The following is a 17,628-nucleotide window of genomic DNA, read 5'->3' as shown; positions in this document are numbered from 1 at the left end:
TTTTTTTGCTTACCCCATTGACAGATTTAGTTTTTTTTTTTGCTTGTTTTATGCACAAAATCACCTAAATTTGATATTTTTGGTCTAAAAACTAGACTTATTTTCTTGGGTCGTTTTGCTCATTAAGAAAAAGATCTTAATTTAAGAATTTTTAGATATTTTTACTGACAAAAATACTAAGAATTTTTTTCTTGAAAATAATTTTTTTGCACAGTTTAAGTTCAAATGACCTGCTCTGTAGAAGAAAAATATAGCAAAAACGTAATTGAATGATCACCAAACTCAGAAGGGTTTTTGAAAGATAAATGTTTATTAAGATATATATAAAGTTTTTTTCTTTTTTTTTCTCGTTTCGGGTACTGTAAATTTGTATTGATACACTCACTTAATTACAGATATCCTCAAAAATAAAAAAATAAAACATTTCTAATCATATTATATTTATAAAGGTTTCCTCTTTAATTTACAAACACTGTCCTCCAACTGTTCTTAAAAATGGAAGGGTTTAAAGACACATACAATAGTGGGAAATAAATCAAGACTCTTTCAAATAAAACAAAGATGAGTTCATAAGAACGCACCCTGAGACTGGACATTAATTTCTATATTGCTAAGAAATTGTGCCTCTTTCAACATTTACAATTGTTTTTTTTTCTTTTACACTCCAAACGGTACCACATCTCCCTTTTCAATTGGCTGCAGTTTGAGTTCAACTTGGCCAAGTCAGAAAAATAATAAATTGAATCCATATATTGGCAGTAATGCTAATATTTACGCATCATTTTTTATACTTAAAATTGAAAAAATATAAATCACAGTGAGTAGAACTGCATTGAGTTTTTTTGGTGTTAGTTAAGCATACCGTGAACGGTAGCTTATATTGGCCCCTTTTCATCATTTCTAGCATAAACCTTAAGGTATACAAAACTCCACACTTCCAAGTAGTACCAACTTTTTGCAAGACGGGTGAAGAAAGGAACAACGCTTATTGTTCTACAAAGTATTGCACATAATAATTCATAGCAAGCTTTTTTTGATTAACAGTTGTAGATGAGATCTAATGGTGATTATTGAACATAACAGTCAAATACAGTGACTTCTAATACAAAAGGCAAATGTGATTGGAAATAAAAACTGCTTAGAGTTGATACACGAAACAAAATCAACTTCCCCTGAATCTACGTGGTTTTAAAAATGAGGCAACTTTCACCTTCCAACATCCCCAAAATAAAAATGTGTGCATTCTTAACAAAGGTGAAAGGGTGACTAATGATAATGTACTTTCGTATAGCTTAGCTACATTATGACCCTGATATACTAAGACCCCCCAAAACAATTTTATTGCAATCTAACACATTGTACACTGTAAAAAGTGAAAGCTGCTCTTAACACTAGAGTAAAATTTACCCATGGCTGTTATTTAAATGTACATAACAGATTTTCAATAAAGTCTCCCAATCATTGACTTTTACACTGTAAAAAATATGCCGTAGTATAACGGTAAACTACTGGCAGCTAAGTTGACAGCAATTTACTGTTAATTTACAGTTCTACTATCGTAAATTAACATCTCCCCTATATTTTACGGTAAGTTACCGTATTCATACCCTTGACCCTAACTCATTTCATTTGGGAAACCAGTTGCCTTGAGTTGATGATGCAATTTCTACAGCACTTTACTGTTTTGTTGAAAAACAGCATTTTCTTGTAGAATCTGGCCGTTTTTTAACCGCAATTTTTTACAGTGTACTAAAATTGTATTATTTACAATCTCATGTTGTTTAAAATTGTTTACATAAAACCAGATTAAAATCGCAGCATTTATATTGCACCTATAATCACTAGCCGGGTCAAATTTACCTAATACGCCTATATTCGCTTTGTAATTTTTGCACTGCTATATTTAATAATCTATATTATTGTTGTCTTACTCAAATTATAAATAGTATAACTAAACAAATTAATAATTAAACAGGTGAAACTGTGTGCTTAAATTTGTGAATTATTATTGCTCTTTATTGTCTATTTTAGGGTATTTTAGTATTTAAATATGTGTGTAATGACATGTTATTATAACTACGCCACCCAAATATCTATTTATTTCCTTCTAATTCTCATTAACATCGCAATTTAGCCTATATTCACCGTTAAAAAAAAGTGATAAGTCTAGCTGATATAGTCATAAGACAACAGGACCAAAACATAGTTGATGACTAAAAATAATAAGTTCATGACTTTACACATTACTTTGTGAATGCAGTGGTATAATACACAGTAGTTATGTAAATGGGTAAATTTTACCGCTGGCGGATTTAGGTATCCAACGACCCCTGGGGTGGGAGTTTTAGTGTTAAAAAAACTTACTTCAATTCGTAAAACGTAAAAAATTATGTTTTATTAACTTACATTCTATCACGTTAAGGTGTAAACTTTTAAAAATGATTTGAGTTGGTAACACCTAAAAAAGTGAAAATTTAAGTTGAAAATGTTTAAATTGAAAAAAAAAATATTTTAGATGTTCCTTATTGAAATCATTTTTTTTTAAGTTGATCCGACTTTTAATTTTAACAGTGTACGTGCATTTCTCAATTCCCAGTATGTGCGGGACGGGTATGGAAAATGTGGCATACAGAAGGTACCACCTCCACCACCACCTTTGACGTATTTTCGGTAATTAACCACATGATTTTGCATGCAAACTTTTAGTAAATCAGGGCCATCCCAGCGAGCAGTAGCCGTCATTTCTTGGTTACCTATAGACCCGATTTAGTACAGCTATGAGTAATCCACTTCTAGTCAAAATAAACTTGGATTGGCAAAGTTATCAGTGATTACAAGGTGTTTGTTTTCATTTATTTATTTATTGCATGTCATTTATTTTTAGGCTATGGTTAGAATTTTGCTTTGTTTTAGCTCAGACGTTTATGCTGTGTTTGGACGGCCATTAAACGCAAAATTGCTTAGTGGGAAATTTCCTTCACATCAATGCTGGGATCCGAATGGTAGTTGCAATAGCAGGCAAGCTCTCATCTCCTATAGTATCTACTAATCCTGAATGCTAAACATCTCATGAATGTGTTATGGGGACTCGAGACGTTGCCTAGAATTAGTGTGACGTGCATTTCCGACCTCACACGTGAGTGACTTCGGAAACAAACGCATCCAAAACGGTTAGACTTTATGTACTTTAAAAGTGCACCAAAACTTAGTGTCCTTTGTGTTAGTACAATCTCAAGTGTAAACGGTTTGTCGGGACACACTTAGCTTCATAACATTAAAGATCTACAGTGACACGTGAGAACTAACATTACTATTTGAAGAAATCTCCCCGATATTGAAAATTTTACAAGGGAGGATATAATTTTTTTTTTGCTGTGTACACCAATAAAACCATTTATGTTTACTTGCGTTCACCGGTTTACGAAGCCCTTTTGTGTTATTTCCCACAATTCAACTAATTCAAATATGTACAAGATACAAAAATAGAACAGTTGTGGTTCTACTTTACGGATACTGTTGTACGTGATCGGTTCTCTCTCTAATAACAGCGACAATAATATTAATATAATAGTATTATGATAAAAATCTTAAAAATACAGACAGGAAAAATTCTCTTACTTTGTAAAAAAACAAAAACAAAAACTAGTGCAGATGCGTAGCAATGTAAACCTGGTCCTACGACTATGTTAAAAAGTACAGATTATATACTTTATAATATATGTATACATATATATACTGTATATATATATATCATGGAAAAGCAGGTCATGTTATATCCTCTCACAGAGAGCGTTCACATCATAGTTTCTACGACGGTGTGTGTGGGGGGCTTCGTCAAGCTTCCATTCCAGTTGGGATCCAAAGGCTGCACCAGCTCGTTGTTTTTGGGTCGGTGGTCTTTGGGGCAAGAACTCGCCCCTCCACGCACGGGTGCTGCCACAGCTTTGATCCTCTGGAGGAAAAATGCATATCGTCGTTATTAGCTCAGTCATCAGCTTGAATTTACTGTAAATAAACAGCCATTAACTCACTTCAATGAGAGGTCCGTCTGACTGAATAATTTTGATCACGACCACCATTGGTATGCAGATCATGGAAGCGAGCGCGAGGCTCCAGCCAACTCCAATGGACCAATCAGGGTACTCGTACATTTTGTTGTACCTCAGGGGCGTATACTTGACCAATGAGAAGACAAAACATCCCTGGGGCATAAAACAGACTAGAGGTCACAAATGTGTACCTTAATCCAGAGCAGGGGTCTCCAACCTTTTTATCTACTCAAAACTATTTATATTTTATTTTACTTGTTGATATGCTTTACATACATAAAAGATGCCAAACTAATATAAAAATATGTAATAAATAAATGTTACAATTGAGAATAGACTGTGCTTTGGCGAGCACCTCACAGACTCTGTGCGGGCAACCCATGGGCACCATGTTGGAGACCACTGATCCAGAGGTTTCAGCACAATACACAAACAACATTAATGTATCTAAATCTTATAAAAGATTTCCATTCATTCTGTCGGCTGGGCAGATGGTCGTCCCATCTGCGGCTCTCTAACAACGTGCTGGGAGTCGGATTTTTGCAGCAAATCCAAATCGGAAAAGCGGCTTTTGGGGGATGGGAGTAATTCACACTCCCTCAAATTAATTTGATAGGATCTCCAATGTAGTGTAATGACATATTGTAAAGGTTGGAGTAATTTAATGTACTATAGCTTTTATTTGTACCTCTTTAGGAGACTTACCACACACAGAAAAGGTGTGACCACAGTCCAACTCCACTTCATCCAGGGATTTGGTCTGTAACCAATCATCTCTTCAATCGCATCATAGAAATTATCCGCGCCTGTGAGGAGGGCAGCTATGTTACTGTCTCAGGCTTAAAAGTGTTTAAAGGCACTTTTACATAAACATGCACGGCACATGGACTCATTTAGGGGTGGTTTCCCGGACAGGGATAAGCTTAAACCAGGATTAGGCCTTAGTTTAATTAGGAAACAAGGGAGAACAGGGGCAAAGGTAACGCGGGACGAAAGTAACAAAGCGATTTTCTCCTAGCTCTGATAACATTTGCATCCGACAGCATCTTAAGCACACAAACCCTTGACAGACCTGACAAACATCTCAATATTTCCTCACCGCTTTGCGTGTGTAGGTCCAGAAAGCTGTATTATAGTAAATTACTAAAGCGATAATTTTGTTCTTATAAGACGTTGTGTTTCTGTCTTCATGTGTTAAAATACTGATCAATCTACAGGTTATTTAGTGCTCTAACACTTTGAGTTTTTCAAAATAAAAGTACATCGGGATTAAATGTCAGGAGTTCCTGTCAGGATGAAAGTAACGCCGCTGCTAATACTGTTGCAAAATGTATAATATTTTTATTTGATTAAATTTTATTTTATAGTGTTCATACTGTTTAAAAATATTTATATTGGGAACAATTCAAGTTTTTGCAAAGATAAGTGACAAAATATGTTTGCAGTTACATATTAACAAAGTCATAGTCATGTATATTTAATAAAAACACGTGTAACACAAAAATCTATCTTGTTTTATTGTGTTACTTTCGTCCCTGCAGGTGGGGTCGAAAGTAACAATTCACTATTTATGTTTAAAGTGAAATTATACTGGTATTGATAGACCACACTTGTGAGTTATTGACCACAGCAAAAATATATCTCTGTCTATAACATTATCTTTATAATTTAAGTTTTTCTGAAAATGGTACTTTCGCAACCGCTCTCCCCTACTAATGTATTTTAAGATATGGCAGTACAAGTTTGGACAGCTCTTACATTTATTTTAGTCTAGGACTAGTCTAATCTCTGTCTGGGAAACCACCCCATGATGTTTATCAGATGTTTTTATGTTGATGGTTGGCTGGCTCTGGTAAAAAAAAAACTATTGTATGATTATTGGCATTAAGCAGCTTATTCTCTCCCAGTTCGGAAAAGCATCAGATCAAACCAAAGTTCTTACTGTTATTTGATGTTAAGTGTCAGGTAAATCTAAAATGTATTATATAAGCACACAATAAGTATTAATACGTATTTCAAATGATGATAATACAATGATTTTATTTTTGCAAGATTTTACTGTCAGTGCAACGAAATTAGCAGAACATTTGGAGAAAATGATGGGGGCAATTTTTAAGTTTACAAAATTGTTTAAATGTGTAAAGTAGTTCAGATTTTTTACTTCAATCAAGTAAATTAAATTATTCAAGAATATGTACTTTATCAGTCTGCGTTTTTACTTCACTACATTTTGAAGCATAGTATCATACTTTTTATACCACTACATTTCAGTAGTAGGCCTACTCAAATATTTAAAAATTTTTAATATTAAACATATGTATGGTATAAACTAGTAATAATATTAAGCATAATATAAATTAATAATATTATGCATAATATTAGAAAGCAATATTATGCATCGAATTAACTCATTCCCTGCCATTGACGAGTTATCTCGTCAATTAAGAGAAAACATTTGCATAAAAAACGTGTTCCTATTAAATTTTTATGTTAATCTGCAATACCGCGATTATCCACTTACCCAATTTATGAAAAAACTGAAGCCAAAATGTTATTTACTAAATTTACTAATTTTAAACTCTGTGTATGTTTTGATAATCATTCTGAATCTTATCCCGAACAAAATTCCTTCACAAAAAATGCAATTATTTCAGCTTTTGCTTAAAAAAACCCCACATTTAAGAGTTTATAAACAGAGAAAAAATATAGATAGGATGCTGGCGGGCAACTTTTCAACAAATGGCTGGTGGGGAATGAGTTAAGAAGTTGAGTAAAAGTTTGTACTTGAGTAGTAAGTAAAAACTACTTTACTATCTCTGGGATTATTTCAGTTTAGTGTAATAAATTAAGTGTATATATTAATCAAAGAGATGCAGTGAAACATAACTTGCTGGACTGGATCTTAGGAAAAGGTCAAAAAAGATTTTTGAGCAATATCAATGGGTGTGGCATTAAAGGCGAAATATACTAAACCTTTTCACATGTGACGTGCTAGATTGTACTGTCTACAAAATTTGTTTGTATTGTGTACCCAGTTCCACATCATAAAGAAAGTCATTGTATAAACTAAATCTACTGTACCTGCATGCAGGTTATACCAACCTATTTACGGCTCATTTAGATTTTTAAATCAAGGTCTTGACAGTAGGGAACAAAGACCTTCTGTATTTGTTATCTAAACTCGGTTATAGCTCAATGCAAAAAGTACATTAAATATTTGCTATTTAGCAATTCAATGAATAGAAGTGCTTAGCGTTTACCATTAAGCAAACATTTAAATCCTAACACAAATGAGTTGGTAAATTACAATGTTGCAGATCTAACATTTGAAATGTTTTATAACTTTCTGTGAAGCAGCTGCATGGTAAATTCGAAACATTTAAAACTATATCATATAATGTAAATAACAAATAATTATGGGAGTACGAATGGCTAAAGGACACGTCAACTCAGTTTTAAAATCAGAAATGAGCACAAATGGACAGCTATAATTGAGGTTTTTGGCGATTATGTAATTATTTGTAATTTCGAATACTTGTGTAGCCCTATTGTTACATAATTTTACATGTCGGATGCTGTTTGGAGGGCTGACTGAAACCATTTTGTGTATGTTTGTTTGGTCTCGTCCTTTGTTAACATGAAAATCAGCTACTTTTCATTCTATGCTAATCTTAGGTTACGTAATAGTTCAACATCCATACAGTAGTTTTTTTTCCTTCAAAGAACCTCTTAGATTGTAAATTTGTATCGCTATAAATAATACAAAAGGGCCCTAACATGTCCATGTTCATAGAAAGTACACTAGTATGTAATAATAAACATATAGGGGCGGTTTCCCGGACAGGAATTAGACTACTCCTAAACTAAAATAAATGTAAGAGTTGTCCAAACTACTGCACTACTATAAACTTGCACTGACATATCTTGAAATACATCAGTAGTCTGTTTTGCCTCAAAATGCACACACATAAATGTTTTTACTAAGGCATGTTTGTTAAAACTAGTTAGATTGCCTAATTAAACTAAGGCCTAGTCCTGGTTTCAGCTAATCCCTGTCCCACCCCATAAACTTGACATTTTCTGTGCACTTGTTGTTGTGCTTACCATAAACCCAAGCTACGGCAATACATTCAAAGAATGCAACCCATAAAAGGCACACGCCACTGGCTGCATAGTAGTCAAAGAGTTGAAACACATACATGCCACCCTGGAAAAAAAGAAAACAATAAAAGTCAATGCAATATTGTACAAGCTAATACTATAAAAAGACTGACAGGACAATAGGTCTGATGTGATCAACAGTTGCCTTTCTTTCTTTGCCAAAATTGTTTCTTGCACAATGCATTCAGGGGCGACTGTGTCACGGAAAATAGGGACGCCGTGTGTCTCGAACCACAAAATAGCATTCCTGGTTTATCGCAGCTACGTGGGCTTAGCAATCATTGACAAGGGCCAGAGGAATCTTAGGTGCATTGTCAGACCAGGACTTGACTCCTAGTATAGCAATGAGATTCCTCTGTGGAATTGTCACTGTTGTAAGCAGATCAGGACATCCATAAAAAGACATGGAAGTTGGGGAGATAAGGTACTGGGAGTGGAAAGCTTTTGCTTATGGGAGAGAGCTGAGGCTGTTGATCTGGCCATACAAGATCAAATAACAATGTTGCTAAAATCTCAAAAGGAAAACATATGGTGGCGGCATTAACTAAGCGGTATTGGATACTGTACACTCTCCATTTAGCCAGGATATACTAGCTAGTGCGTTGATAAGTGGTAGAGACTAGAATTAGTATGGTTATGACTAAAGGTGGAAATAATTTGCTGTCCACTTCCGGTTATGAATGCAAAGTGTTTAACTATTGCACTTACTTTGGTAACCATGGTTAATCCCAACAGGAAGCTCACAAAGCAGATAATAGCAATGAAAATTTCACGCCGATAACCCTTCCGTAGGAAGGATGGATACAGATCCACCAAGGATGTGATCTGCCCTTCCACTTCAACAAACTGGGAGAAGAAAAAAAAACTGAGTCAGAGAAGACGGACCAAAAATATTGATCTTTGCAATTGCTCTTCAAGATCAGAATGTCACCTCCCTCCGAACCCCCTGACAATGACCAGCAATAGCAAGTAACAAATCATGGTTTACCTACAGTAGTTGTGAAATGAACTTAGATAAACTGATGTCTGAGGTGTAAAGAGATCATACAGTACTGTAATGTATTTAGATAAACATATTATTGTAAAGCACCACGCTGTGGTACGGTGGACTCCCTCAACGTTTGTGGAGCCAGATTTAGCACAGTGTTTGATTTCACTGGGCATGAGAAATGTGATAGTACAGGACTCCAACTGCCAATGTTTTTTCTTACTGTTCCTGTTACTATAGACCAGGGATGGGCAAACTCAGTCCTGGAGGGACACCGTCCCACAGAGTTTAGCTCCAACTCCGAAAAAATCACCTGCCCGTACTTGTTAGTATTCCTGAAGACCTGAATTAGCTTGTTCAGGTGTGTTTGATTAGGGTTGAAGCTAAACTCTGCAGGAAAGTGGCCCTCCAGGACCGAAGTTGCCCATCCCTGCTATAGACTATACTGTTTTAAAAATGGTTGCTCACATATTTCACCAAAAACTAAAAACCAAATGTAGGACAGTGACCATCCAGGACCGAAGTTGCCCATCCCTGCTATAGACTATATTGTTTTAAAAATGGTTGCTCACATATTACACCAAAAACTAAAAACCAAATGTAGGACAGTGGCCCTCCAGGACCGAAGTTGCTCCATCCCTGCTATAGACTATACTGTCTTAAAAATGGTTGCTCACATATTACACCAAAAACTAAAAACCAAATGTAGGATAGTGGCCATCCAGGACCGAAGTTGCTCCATCCCTGCTATAGACTATACTGTCTTAAAAATGGTTGCTCACATATTTCACCAAAAACTAAAAACCAAATGTAGGACAGTGGCCATCCAGGACAGAGGTTGCCCCATCCCTGCTATAGACTATACTGTTTTAAAAATGGTTGCTCACATATTTCACCAAAAACTAAGAACTGAATGCTAAATATGCTAGATAATCATGTAAAATGACTTAAAGGTCATGGGGTTTGTACAGATTCAAAGAATAAAATTACTTATATAAAATTACCATTGTATAAATTAGGGGCACTCCAACTGCTTAGCATAGCAGTTTTTCTTTAGACACTCACCTGACTGTCGAGGCCCAACAGCAGAAGCATGATGAAGAAAAGAACAGCCCAAAAAGTAGGCAGTGGCATCATGGTCACAGCTTTAGGGTAGGCAATGAAGGCTAAGCCAGGACCTGTTGGGTAGAGAACAGGGGGGAATGTACGATTAGCAAGGCTAGCCATTTGCGCACTTTGATCTATGCCTCTGTGGCGCGCTTCTGTCGTCGGCACAGACCAAAAGGAGACATGAAAGAAAAATGGAGCAACTATCTACATGACAAAGCGAACAAGCCAGGCAAAATTTCTGCGATAGCTCATCGTAGGTCCAAAGACTGTATCATCGCATTCTATTGAAAAACTAGCCTCGTGATGTTAGCTGTTCAAACACCTTCTCTTGCTAACATTACTGCAAGATGGAATTGTGGAATTCAAAAAGGATATAACACACCAACAGCACAATGTATATATGAAGAGTACAGATGCAAAACCTGCTAAGTGGGTTTGGCATGATTTCTTGTCAATTAGCATGATAAAAATCCGACTCTTAATAGATTCTGCCTTAAAAATGCGGTATTTCTGAATGGCCTAATGGCACGGGATTAAGCGGATTTGACATGAAAATCTTTGATGAACATATAGTACGTGTCGAGAGCATTTTTGGTACAACCATCATCTCAGTTTTGACACAGATGGCATTTAGCGCCTTTTGCATCTGAACTCTTCAAATGATAAAAAGTATCCAAAGAACAATACAAAGCTTGATGTAGCACAGCATCAATGTTCAATTACAATAAAACGCGTTTTCCGCAGAGTCAGGTTTCTGCATCCACAACTTCCCTCCCTACAACTCCAGAATGAGATATTCCTCTTTCCAACAAGCTTCTTTTAACTTATATTTGGAAATGAATCCATTTGAATCATACAAAAGGATGCCTGTTCAGAATTCCCTGTAAAAGCTGTGTGCAAACACAATTGTTCTGATCCGCAAGGAAGTTCAAGTACAGCTTAGGTTTTGGTGTATAAACATAGTGATAAAGATGTATGTTGTGTGCACTTCATTTGAGCCAGACATACTTGGAACAGAGTCTCCACTGAGGATAGCCAAAGTACGAACAGTATCGACAACTACACCTTTGAAATCAAGCAACTCTGCTTGCTACTGAACATAACCGTGTACCACAAGAGAAAATAAAACAACTCTACACCTTAAAATCAGAAGAGCCATCTTGAGAATTATTTAACATAGTTATCATGGTAGAAGAAGGAACCGACTTGGCACCGAATTGCCAAATTAAAGCCAAAATCTCCAAAAGGCATGTTGGAAACAGATCAGGATTCAGATGAGTTCAGATCTGTAATTTGCCTTTATCATGATGTTGGCACAAGATGCTCCTCGATTTGGCTCAGCCTATGGAAACCAGCTTCAACAGCACTTAATTCTAAACGTAAAGTTGTGTTATTCCACAGTTGAAGTCTTGCATTAGTTGACTTGGGCTTAATTTTCCCAGTGGCTCCAAGAACGAATCCAAGCAATTTCCGTTTCTGACCAAAAGGCGAAATTTAATTCTTAGCTGCTGAACATCAGTGGTTTCGAAAAAACTAATTCGAGTCCTGGACGTTTCATTACTCCCGACTTGTTTTTGTTGCCGATGGTTTTTAACTACAGGATTACACTCTTTTGATGATATTTGCAGCAGCAGTGCCCACCATCACTGCTGCTTGACCCTCGTACCTGACTCTGCCACATCGGCTATGTCCACCCCTTGTTCTTGTGCCATGAAGCCCAGGACGGAAAATATTGCGAAGCCAGACACAAAACTGGTAGCGCTGTTCAGGCCTCCAAGCAGCAAACAGTCCCTATATCACACATATGTCATGGAGTTTGTTAATTAACACAAAGGAACCCTACGTTCCCATTTTGCCTGTTCACTGGACTAAGCCTACCTCCCTCCCCCCGGGACAATGAAACCCACCTGTAGCAGTTGTATTTGTACTTGTTGTAGCTTCCCAGTGACGTCATGGCACCGAGACAGATGGCGTAGGAGAAAAAAATCTGCGTCCCCGCATCAATCCAAACCTAGACACGAGACAACAAACCACTTGTTGATGGACAACATGAATGGAGACTCTAGCTAATTCAAAGTTGTTTTGTTGATTAACTGGCGAGACAAACTCAAATATTTGTGTGCATTCTGACTCTTGCAGGTCCTTCAGATCTGTATACACTATCAAGAAGTAATATAAATTGTTACTACTTTATGACATGTTTGGATTTTAACTGAGGCTGTCAAGTATTTTATTCATGTCAACTGTTTCGTACATATTGGGGCAGTTTTCCAGACAGGGTTCAGGTTAATCCAGAACTAGGCCTTAGTTATATTAGGTCATTTAAGTCATTTTTGCATAACATACCTTAGAAAGAAATAATACTGGTATGCATATTGAGAGGCAAAACAGTGACCCTGATATATTTTAAGCTCATGCATTTTAGTCTGGGACTACTATACTGTAAGCCTTGTCCGGCAAACTGCTCCATTGGGGTTAAATCCTGCACTTAATTAGAAAGTCCTCTGAAAAAATATATGCCAGTACCCATGAGATCTTACCTCTGGATCTCCCAGGCGAGTCACATTCGGGTACAGATAGAATTTGATGCCCTCGGCTGCCCCAGGAAGAGTTACACCACGTACCAATAAGACGATTAACATTACAAACGGGAATGTTGCAGTGACATAAACAACCTAAGAAGAAAGAACAGGAGGACACAAGTTCAAAGTCTGTATATAAAAGTACGCAAGCAAAGTTAGTGATTTGGCAATTAATGCAGGGGTGTTTTATAGGCTCTTTAAAAGACTTGTCATACTTGTCACTAGCATTTTAAAACATTCGTTCAAAATAGTTTTGAAAGGCTAACATGCAATTTAGTTTGATTTTGTAATTGAAACATTTTGTTGTTTTCAAGTTTGTCATAAATTCAATATCGACCACAATGTGGAAAGGACGTCAAAACACCAAGTGTCTGTAAATAGTTTTGTACTGCATTAATGTTTGTGGCATGAGTCCCAAGGCTAATACCACAATTACAAATGTGGTTGCGGTTTTTAAATTCCAAAGATTTATTACAACAAATAACCCACCCTTAATGCAGTCAGGTTAAATACAATATTTCACACAAATCTAAATGGCTGTAAGCCGAAGGGGAAAGATTTAAAATAATTAATGCTCACATTACTATTAAGAAATCCAAAGTGGCAGTGTCTTGGCAGAAGCAATGATAAGATTTACAACTGTATGCTCAAGAGAAATGTGTGCCAAGGAAGAGAACTGTATGTGCAGTTTTTATTGTGAAAGATGTATGCTATCATTGCTATCACTCAGGTTAAACACTGGCTAATGTTTTCTTCAAATCGCTTTAGCTAGTTTTATGGTAACTCCAATGACGCAGTACAGACTTGAAGAGCTCAGATGCAAAACCAGCTTAGTGCGTCTGGCATGATTTCTTGTTAATTAGCAAATTTGATCAGACAATTTTTAACAATAGGTAGCATTCAGCTGCTATTGCTTCTGAAGTCTTCACTTATAGAACAATATTAATAGTTTATCAGTTAATTATGCCAAGTGAGACAATGCTAAGTGTAACCGAACTCACCTTCCCAGTGGACTTCACACCTTTCCAAATACAGAAGAAGCAGATGACCCACATAGCAAGAAGACAAAGAGCCAGGTCCCATTTAATATGACCCACATCCTCGATACCATCAGAGATGCTGAGAACATTTCGCCTGTGGTGGACAGAACATTTGTTGGTGAGAAACTCTGAACTCTTCAAGGAGAAAAGAATTATCGGAGCCTCTACAACTCTCAACACCCACTTTCCATCAAAGACCAGGTAATCAGAACCTGTGCTGGTTCAAATCTGTTTTGACAGTGGGTTTCCAGAAGAAGGATTTAAACCCCTGTAATCAGACACTAGGTGGAGATCTTGACTAACAGCAAGACCTCATTGTTTACCCAGAGAAAGTTGACCAAGCAAGTCAACGAGCTTGGTGATGCCACATGGCTATGCTGATTTACCACTTAGACCACGATCAAACCAACAATACAATGCAAATTGAAAATATTGAACATCTCACATGTGCATATTGCAATATGCATTTGGCAACAGTGTGCAATACCTGAATGATTTGAATACTTCAAAAAGTTATGTCTAGTCATTTTTTTCAAGTTTAAGTTCAATGCCGATAGCAGAGACTGTCGAAACGGGGTAATACAAAAGAATGTGAGACATGTATACCAATCAGCCATAACATTATGAACACCTGCCTAATATTGTGTAGGTCCTTCTTTTGCCACGAAAACAGCCCTGACCCATTGAGGCACCGACTCCACTAGGCCAGCATTCACTTTTTCAGCAATTTCAGCTACAGTAGCTTGTGTGTTGAATCAGCCTTCGCTCCCCACGTGCACTAATGAGTCTTGGCCGCTCATGACCCTGTCACCAATTCACCACTTTTCCTTTCTTGGACCACTTTTGATAGGTACTCACCACTGCAGTCCGGGAACACCCCACAAGGGCTGCAGTTTTGGAGATGCTTTGACCCAGTCATCTAGCCATTACTATTTGGCCTTTTGTCAAAGTCGCTCACATCCTTACACTTGCCCATTTTTTCCTGCTTCTAGCACATCAACTTTGAGGACAAGTGTAGTTCTGTCCAATGAAGGAAAAGCGGTGAACCGGCGACAGGGTCATATGCCATTGATGCAAGTGGGGAGCGAAGGCTGGCCCGTGTGGTCTGATCCAACAGACAAGCCACTGTAGCCGAAACCGCCGAAAAATGTAATGCTGATTCTGATAGAAAGGTCTAGTGGAGTCCATGCCCCGACGGGCCAGGGCCGCCCTGGTGGCAAAAGGGGGACCCCCACAACACCAGGCAGGTGGTCACAATGCCATGGGTGATCAGTGTTATGTTGCCATATAATTTCATTTTTTATATTTTATTACAATTTAATTGATTATACAAATGTAAAGCATACCGTACCACATACCGTACATTGTAGCTAGTATCACATATTAAATTCTCTGCAATATTATGTAGCCCTAGAATAAAGCCAATAAATGGCAACTGTACACCCAACAAATTTATATGACGTACTTACTCCCAGAACTCAGTGACGGGGGAAGTGAAGTTAGTGGCATTTGCATTGACCCAGAGGGTCTTGTTCTTGCGGAGGGTGTCCTCAATGCAGTTTTCAGTGTTCCATTTGTTGTTGCAGCTTGCCCAGGGGAGCTCTGGTTGAAAGCACTGGAACAGGTAGTACAAACCCCAGGCCAGGATGACAATGTAGTAGACATTCAGCAGAGAAACAATCACAATGGATGCGTAGCCGATACCTGCACAAAGAAAAATACTGACATTGAGCGGATGATACCCATGCATACAGTATGTTATGCCTCTGGATATGATGCGGATGCCTTCATAACGCTTTGAAACTACACTCTCAGAAACAAGGTACAAAAGTTTTGAAAAAGGTCCATTTATCTTTGAGGTATGTACATGCACCTTTTGGGTACCAAAGTGTACTTTTTGAAAAGGTTGACAACACCATTGACAACTTTTGTACCTTTTTTTCTGAGAGTTTACTTAAACAGCAAGAATTTCTTGGTCAACCCTCTTTATCACCGTCAACCAGCAAGACCAACTCCAACCAGCACTAGCCAGCCTGGAATTCATGCTGGTCTAAGCAGGTTTTTTAAGCAAGAAAAGACTAGTTTTGTTACTCTCTGTACAATGAACTTTCAGCTGATCCAGTGGACCATAAGAGCAGCTAAATAAATTACAAATTTCTTAGAGATACTTAAACAAGAAAAACCTGACCAGAGCTGGACGAAAATGATGAATATCAGATTTAGAGTCTGAACTATGAAAATTGATGTGACTGGATAGCAAAACAGACTAAGCTGTCATGTAATTCGCCTGCACAAAGATTAGCGTAATTCAGTAATCTGCATGTAGATTCTTGTTAAAATATATTCAGATATTTTTTGAGGTCTGATGTTTTCTTTATTATATAAGAGTATTAAAGAGATACATTTGGGGAAAATCTACAGTCTCATTCATTTCAATGGAAGCTTGGTGACTTCCAGCGAAAGTGACTGTTGGCAATCGGATGGGGCCATAGACTGTAAAAAATATGGATGTAGTGTCAGTGACGTCACCTGTAGGTTTGAGAATTTTTGAAGCCCAAACTAGGCGGCCATCTTGGCAGTGTGTCACTCCTGCCCTGCGTTCCAGTTCATTTTTTATGACCTTCCCTCGCTAACTTCCCTCAGTCCTGTTCACTCGGGTGCACGTCATTGCTTACGTTGTACAAGCGCCCACTACTGCTGGAACACTTGAAGAAGGTTCAAATGGATCGCCCTAAGCCCTTGATCACATGGAAAGTGGAGACTGCCCCCTCCATCATTTGAACTGTGCAAAGCGCGGAAGTGGACAGGGATTCCCCCCAGGGGAAGTGTTTAGGGAAGTTCGTGAGTGCGTGTCTAAAACTGGAGAACACGCAGCCCTGGATAACTGAAAATTGGCAAGAGGCGGAACATGGGTGGACCTTAGCAGCAGTTTACCTGTCACTCAAGTGGCCATGCCCTTAATTATGCAGAACTTTAAGGCTTAATATAATTCGAATGAATGAGTTGCAAAAAATTCTCACCCCTCACAGTTGCCATGAAAGGCAAAATTTGCTATATAGACCAAAAACACTTTTGGTAGCAGGCTGTAAACATATTTATTTCTGCTGTAAAGTTGGGCATTTTAACATGGGAGTCTATGGGGATTCCCTTTTGAAGCCAATCAATGAATTGTAGTTTAAGTCGCTTCCGTGTTGGCTTCACGATATAGACCAGAAGGTTGCCCCTTGGATGGGGCGTGTCTATCAATGCGACAAAGTTAAGAAAAGTTTTTAAAAGTTTTTATGCAAATGATGAGCGACTTTCGGGAGCGACTACCAATGAGAGCGAAGCATGCAAGTTCACCACATCCATCTCTCACCTGTCGTTATTGGAGTGTGGGTCAATGGGTCTTTTAATCAACACACTTTATAGCATATTTTAATATTAATAATATCCTTGCTATTAAGTCACACACAAAATACTTTGACAAACAGATTCAGCTCATTGAAAACCTGCTCAGTTAAGCATTCAAGTCTATTGTCGTTTTTCTGACCTTGGTCATTTATTTTACATTTGAGTTTAGGTCAAAATTAATAAGTGCCACTGATATGTGATGTCTACCTTTTCCACATCAGCAACCACTGAAACATATCATATAAAATGTCTTAATCCTTAACCTAACCTTGACTGGTAACTAAACTAATATCTGCTGCACAGAT

At 37.5% G+C, this 17,628-nt stretch overlaps 1 protein-coding gene across 2 annotated transcripts in view; it reads right to left on the bottom strand.

Moving 5' to 3' along the window:
• Window positions 1-289: 289 nt before the first annotated feature.
• The window catches only part of LOC141359538 (sodium- and chloride-dependent taurine transporter-like), a 29,187-nt gene continuing 11,848 nt past the window's right edge, over window positions 290-17,628 (bottom strand). For both annotated transcript variants that reach the window (XM_073862165.1, XM_073862164.1), the window contains exons 4-14: window positions 15,400-15,634; window positions 13,892-14,024; window positions 12,849-12,983; window positions 12,216-12,319; window positions 11,975-12,099; window positions 10,264-10,376; window positions 8,919-9,056; window positions 8,154-8,256; window positions 4,755-4,855; window positions 4,032-4,202; window positions 290-3,952 (exon numbers count right to left, since the gene is read on the bottom strand). In XM_073862165.1, coding sequence (XP_073718266.1) covers window positions 3,794-3,952; window positions 4,032-4,202; window positions 4,755-4,855; window positions 8,154-8,256; window positions 8,919-9,056; window positions 10,264-10,376; window positions 11,975-12,099; window positions 12,216-12,319; window positions 12,849-12,983; window positions 13,892-14,024; window positions 15,400-15,634 — 1,517 coding nt within the window. In that variant the 3' untranslated portion in view covers window positions 290-3,793. The remainder of the gene's footprint in view (window positions 3,953-4,031; window positions 4,203-4,754; window positions 4,856-8,153; window positions 8,257-8,918; window positions 9,057-10,263; window positions 10,377-11,974; window positions 12,100-12,215; window positions 12,320-12,848; window positions 12,984-13,891; window positions 14,025-15,399; window positions 15,635-17,628) is intronic.

This window comes from Misgurnus anguillicaudatus, chromosome 23 (assembly GCF_027580225.2).
Source record: "Misgurnus anguillicaudatus chromosome 23, ASM2758022v2, whole genome shotgun sequence".
Taxonomy (NCBI): domain Eukaryota; kingdom Metazoa; phylum Chordata; class Actinopteri; order Cypriniformes; family Cobitidae; genus Misgurnus; species Misgurnus anguillicaudatus.
Note: the sequence above shows the minus strand (reverse complement) of the source record. Positions and strands in the feature narration are given on the sequence as shown.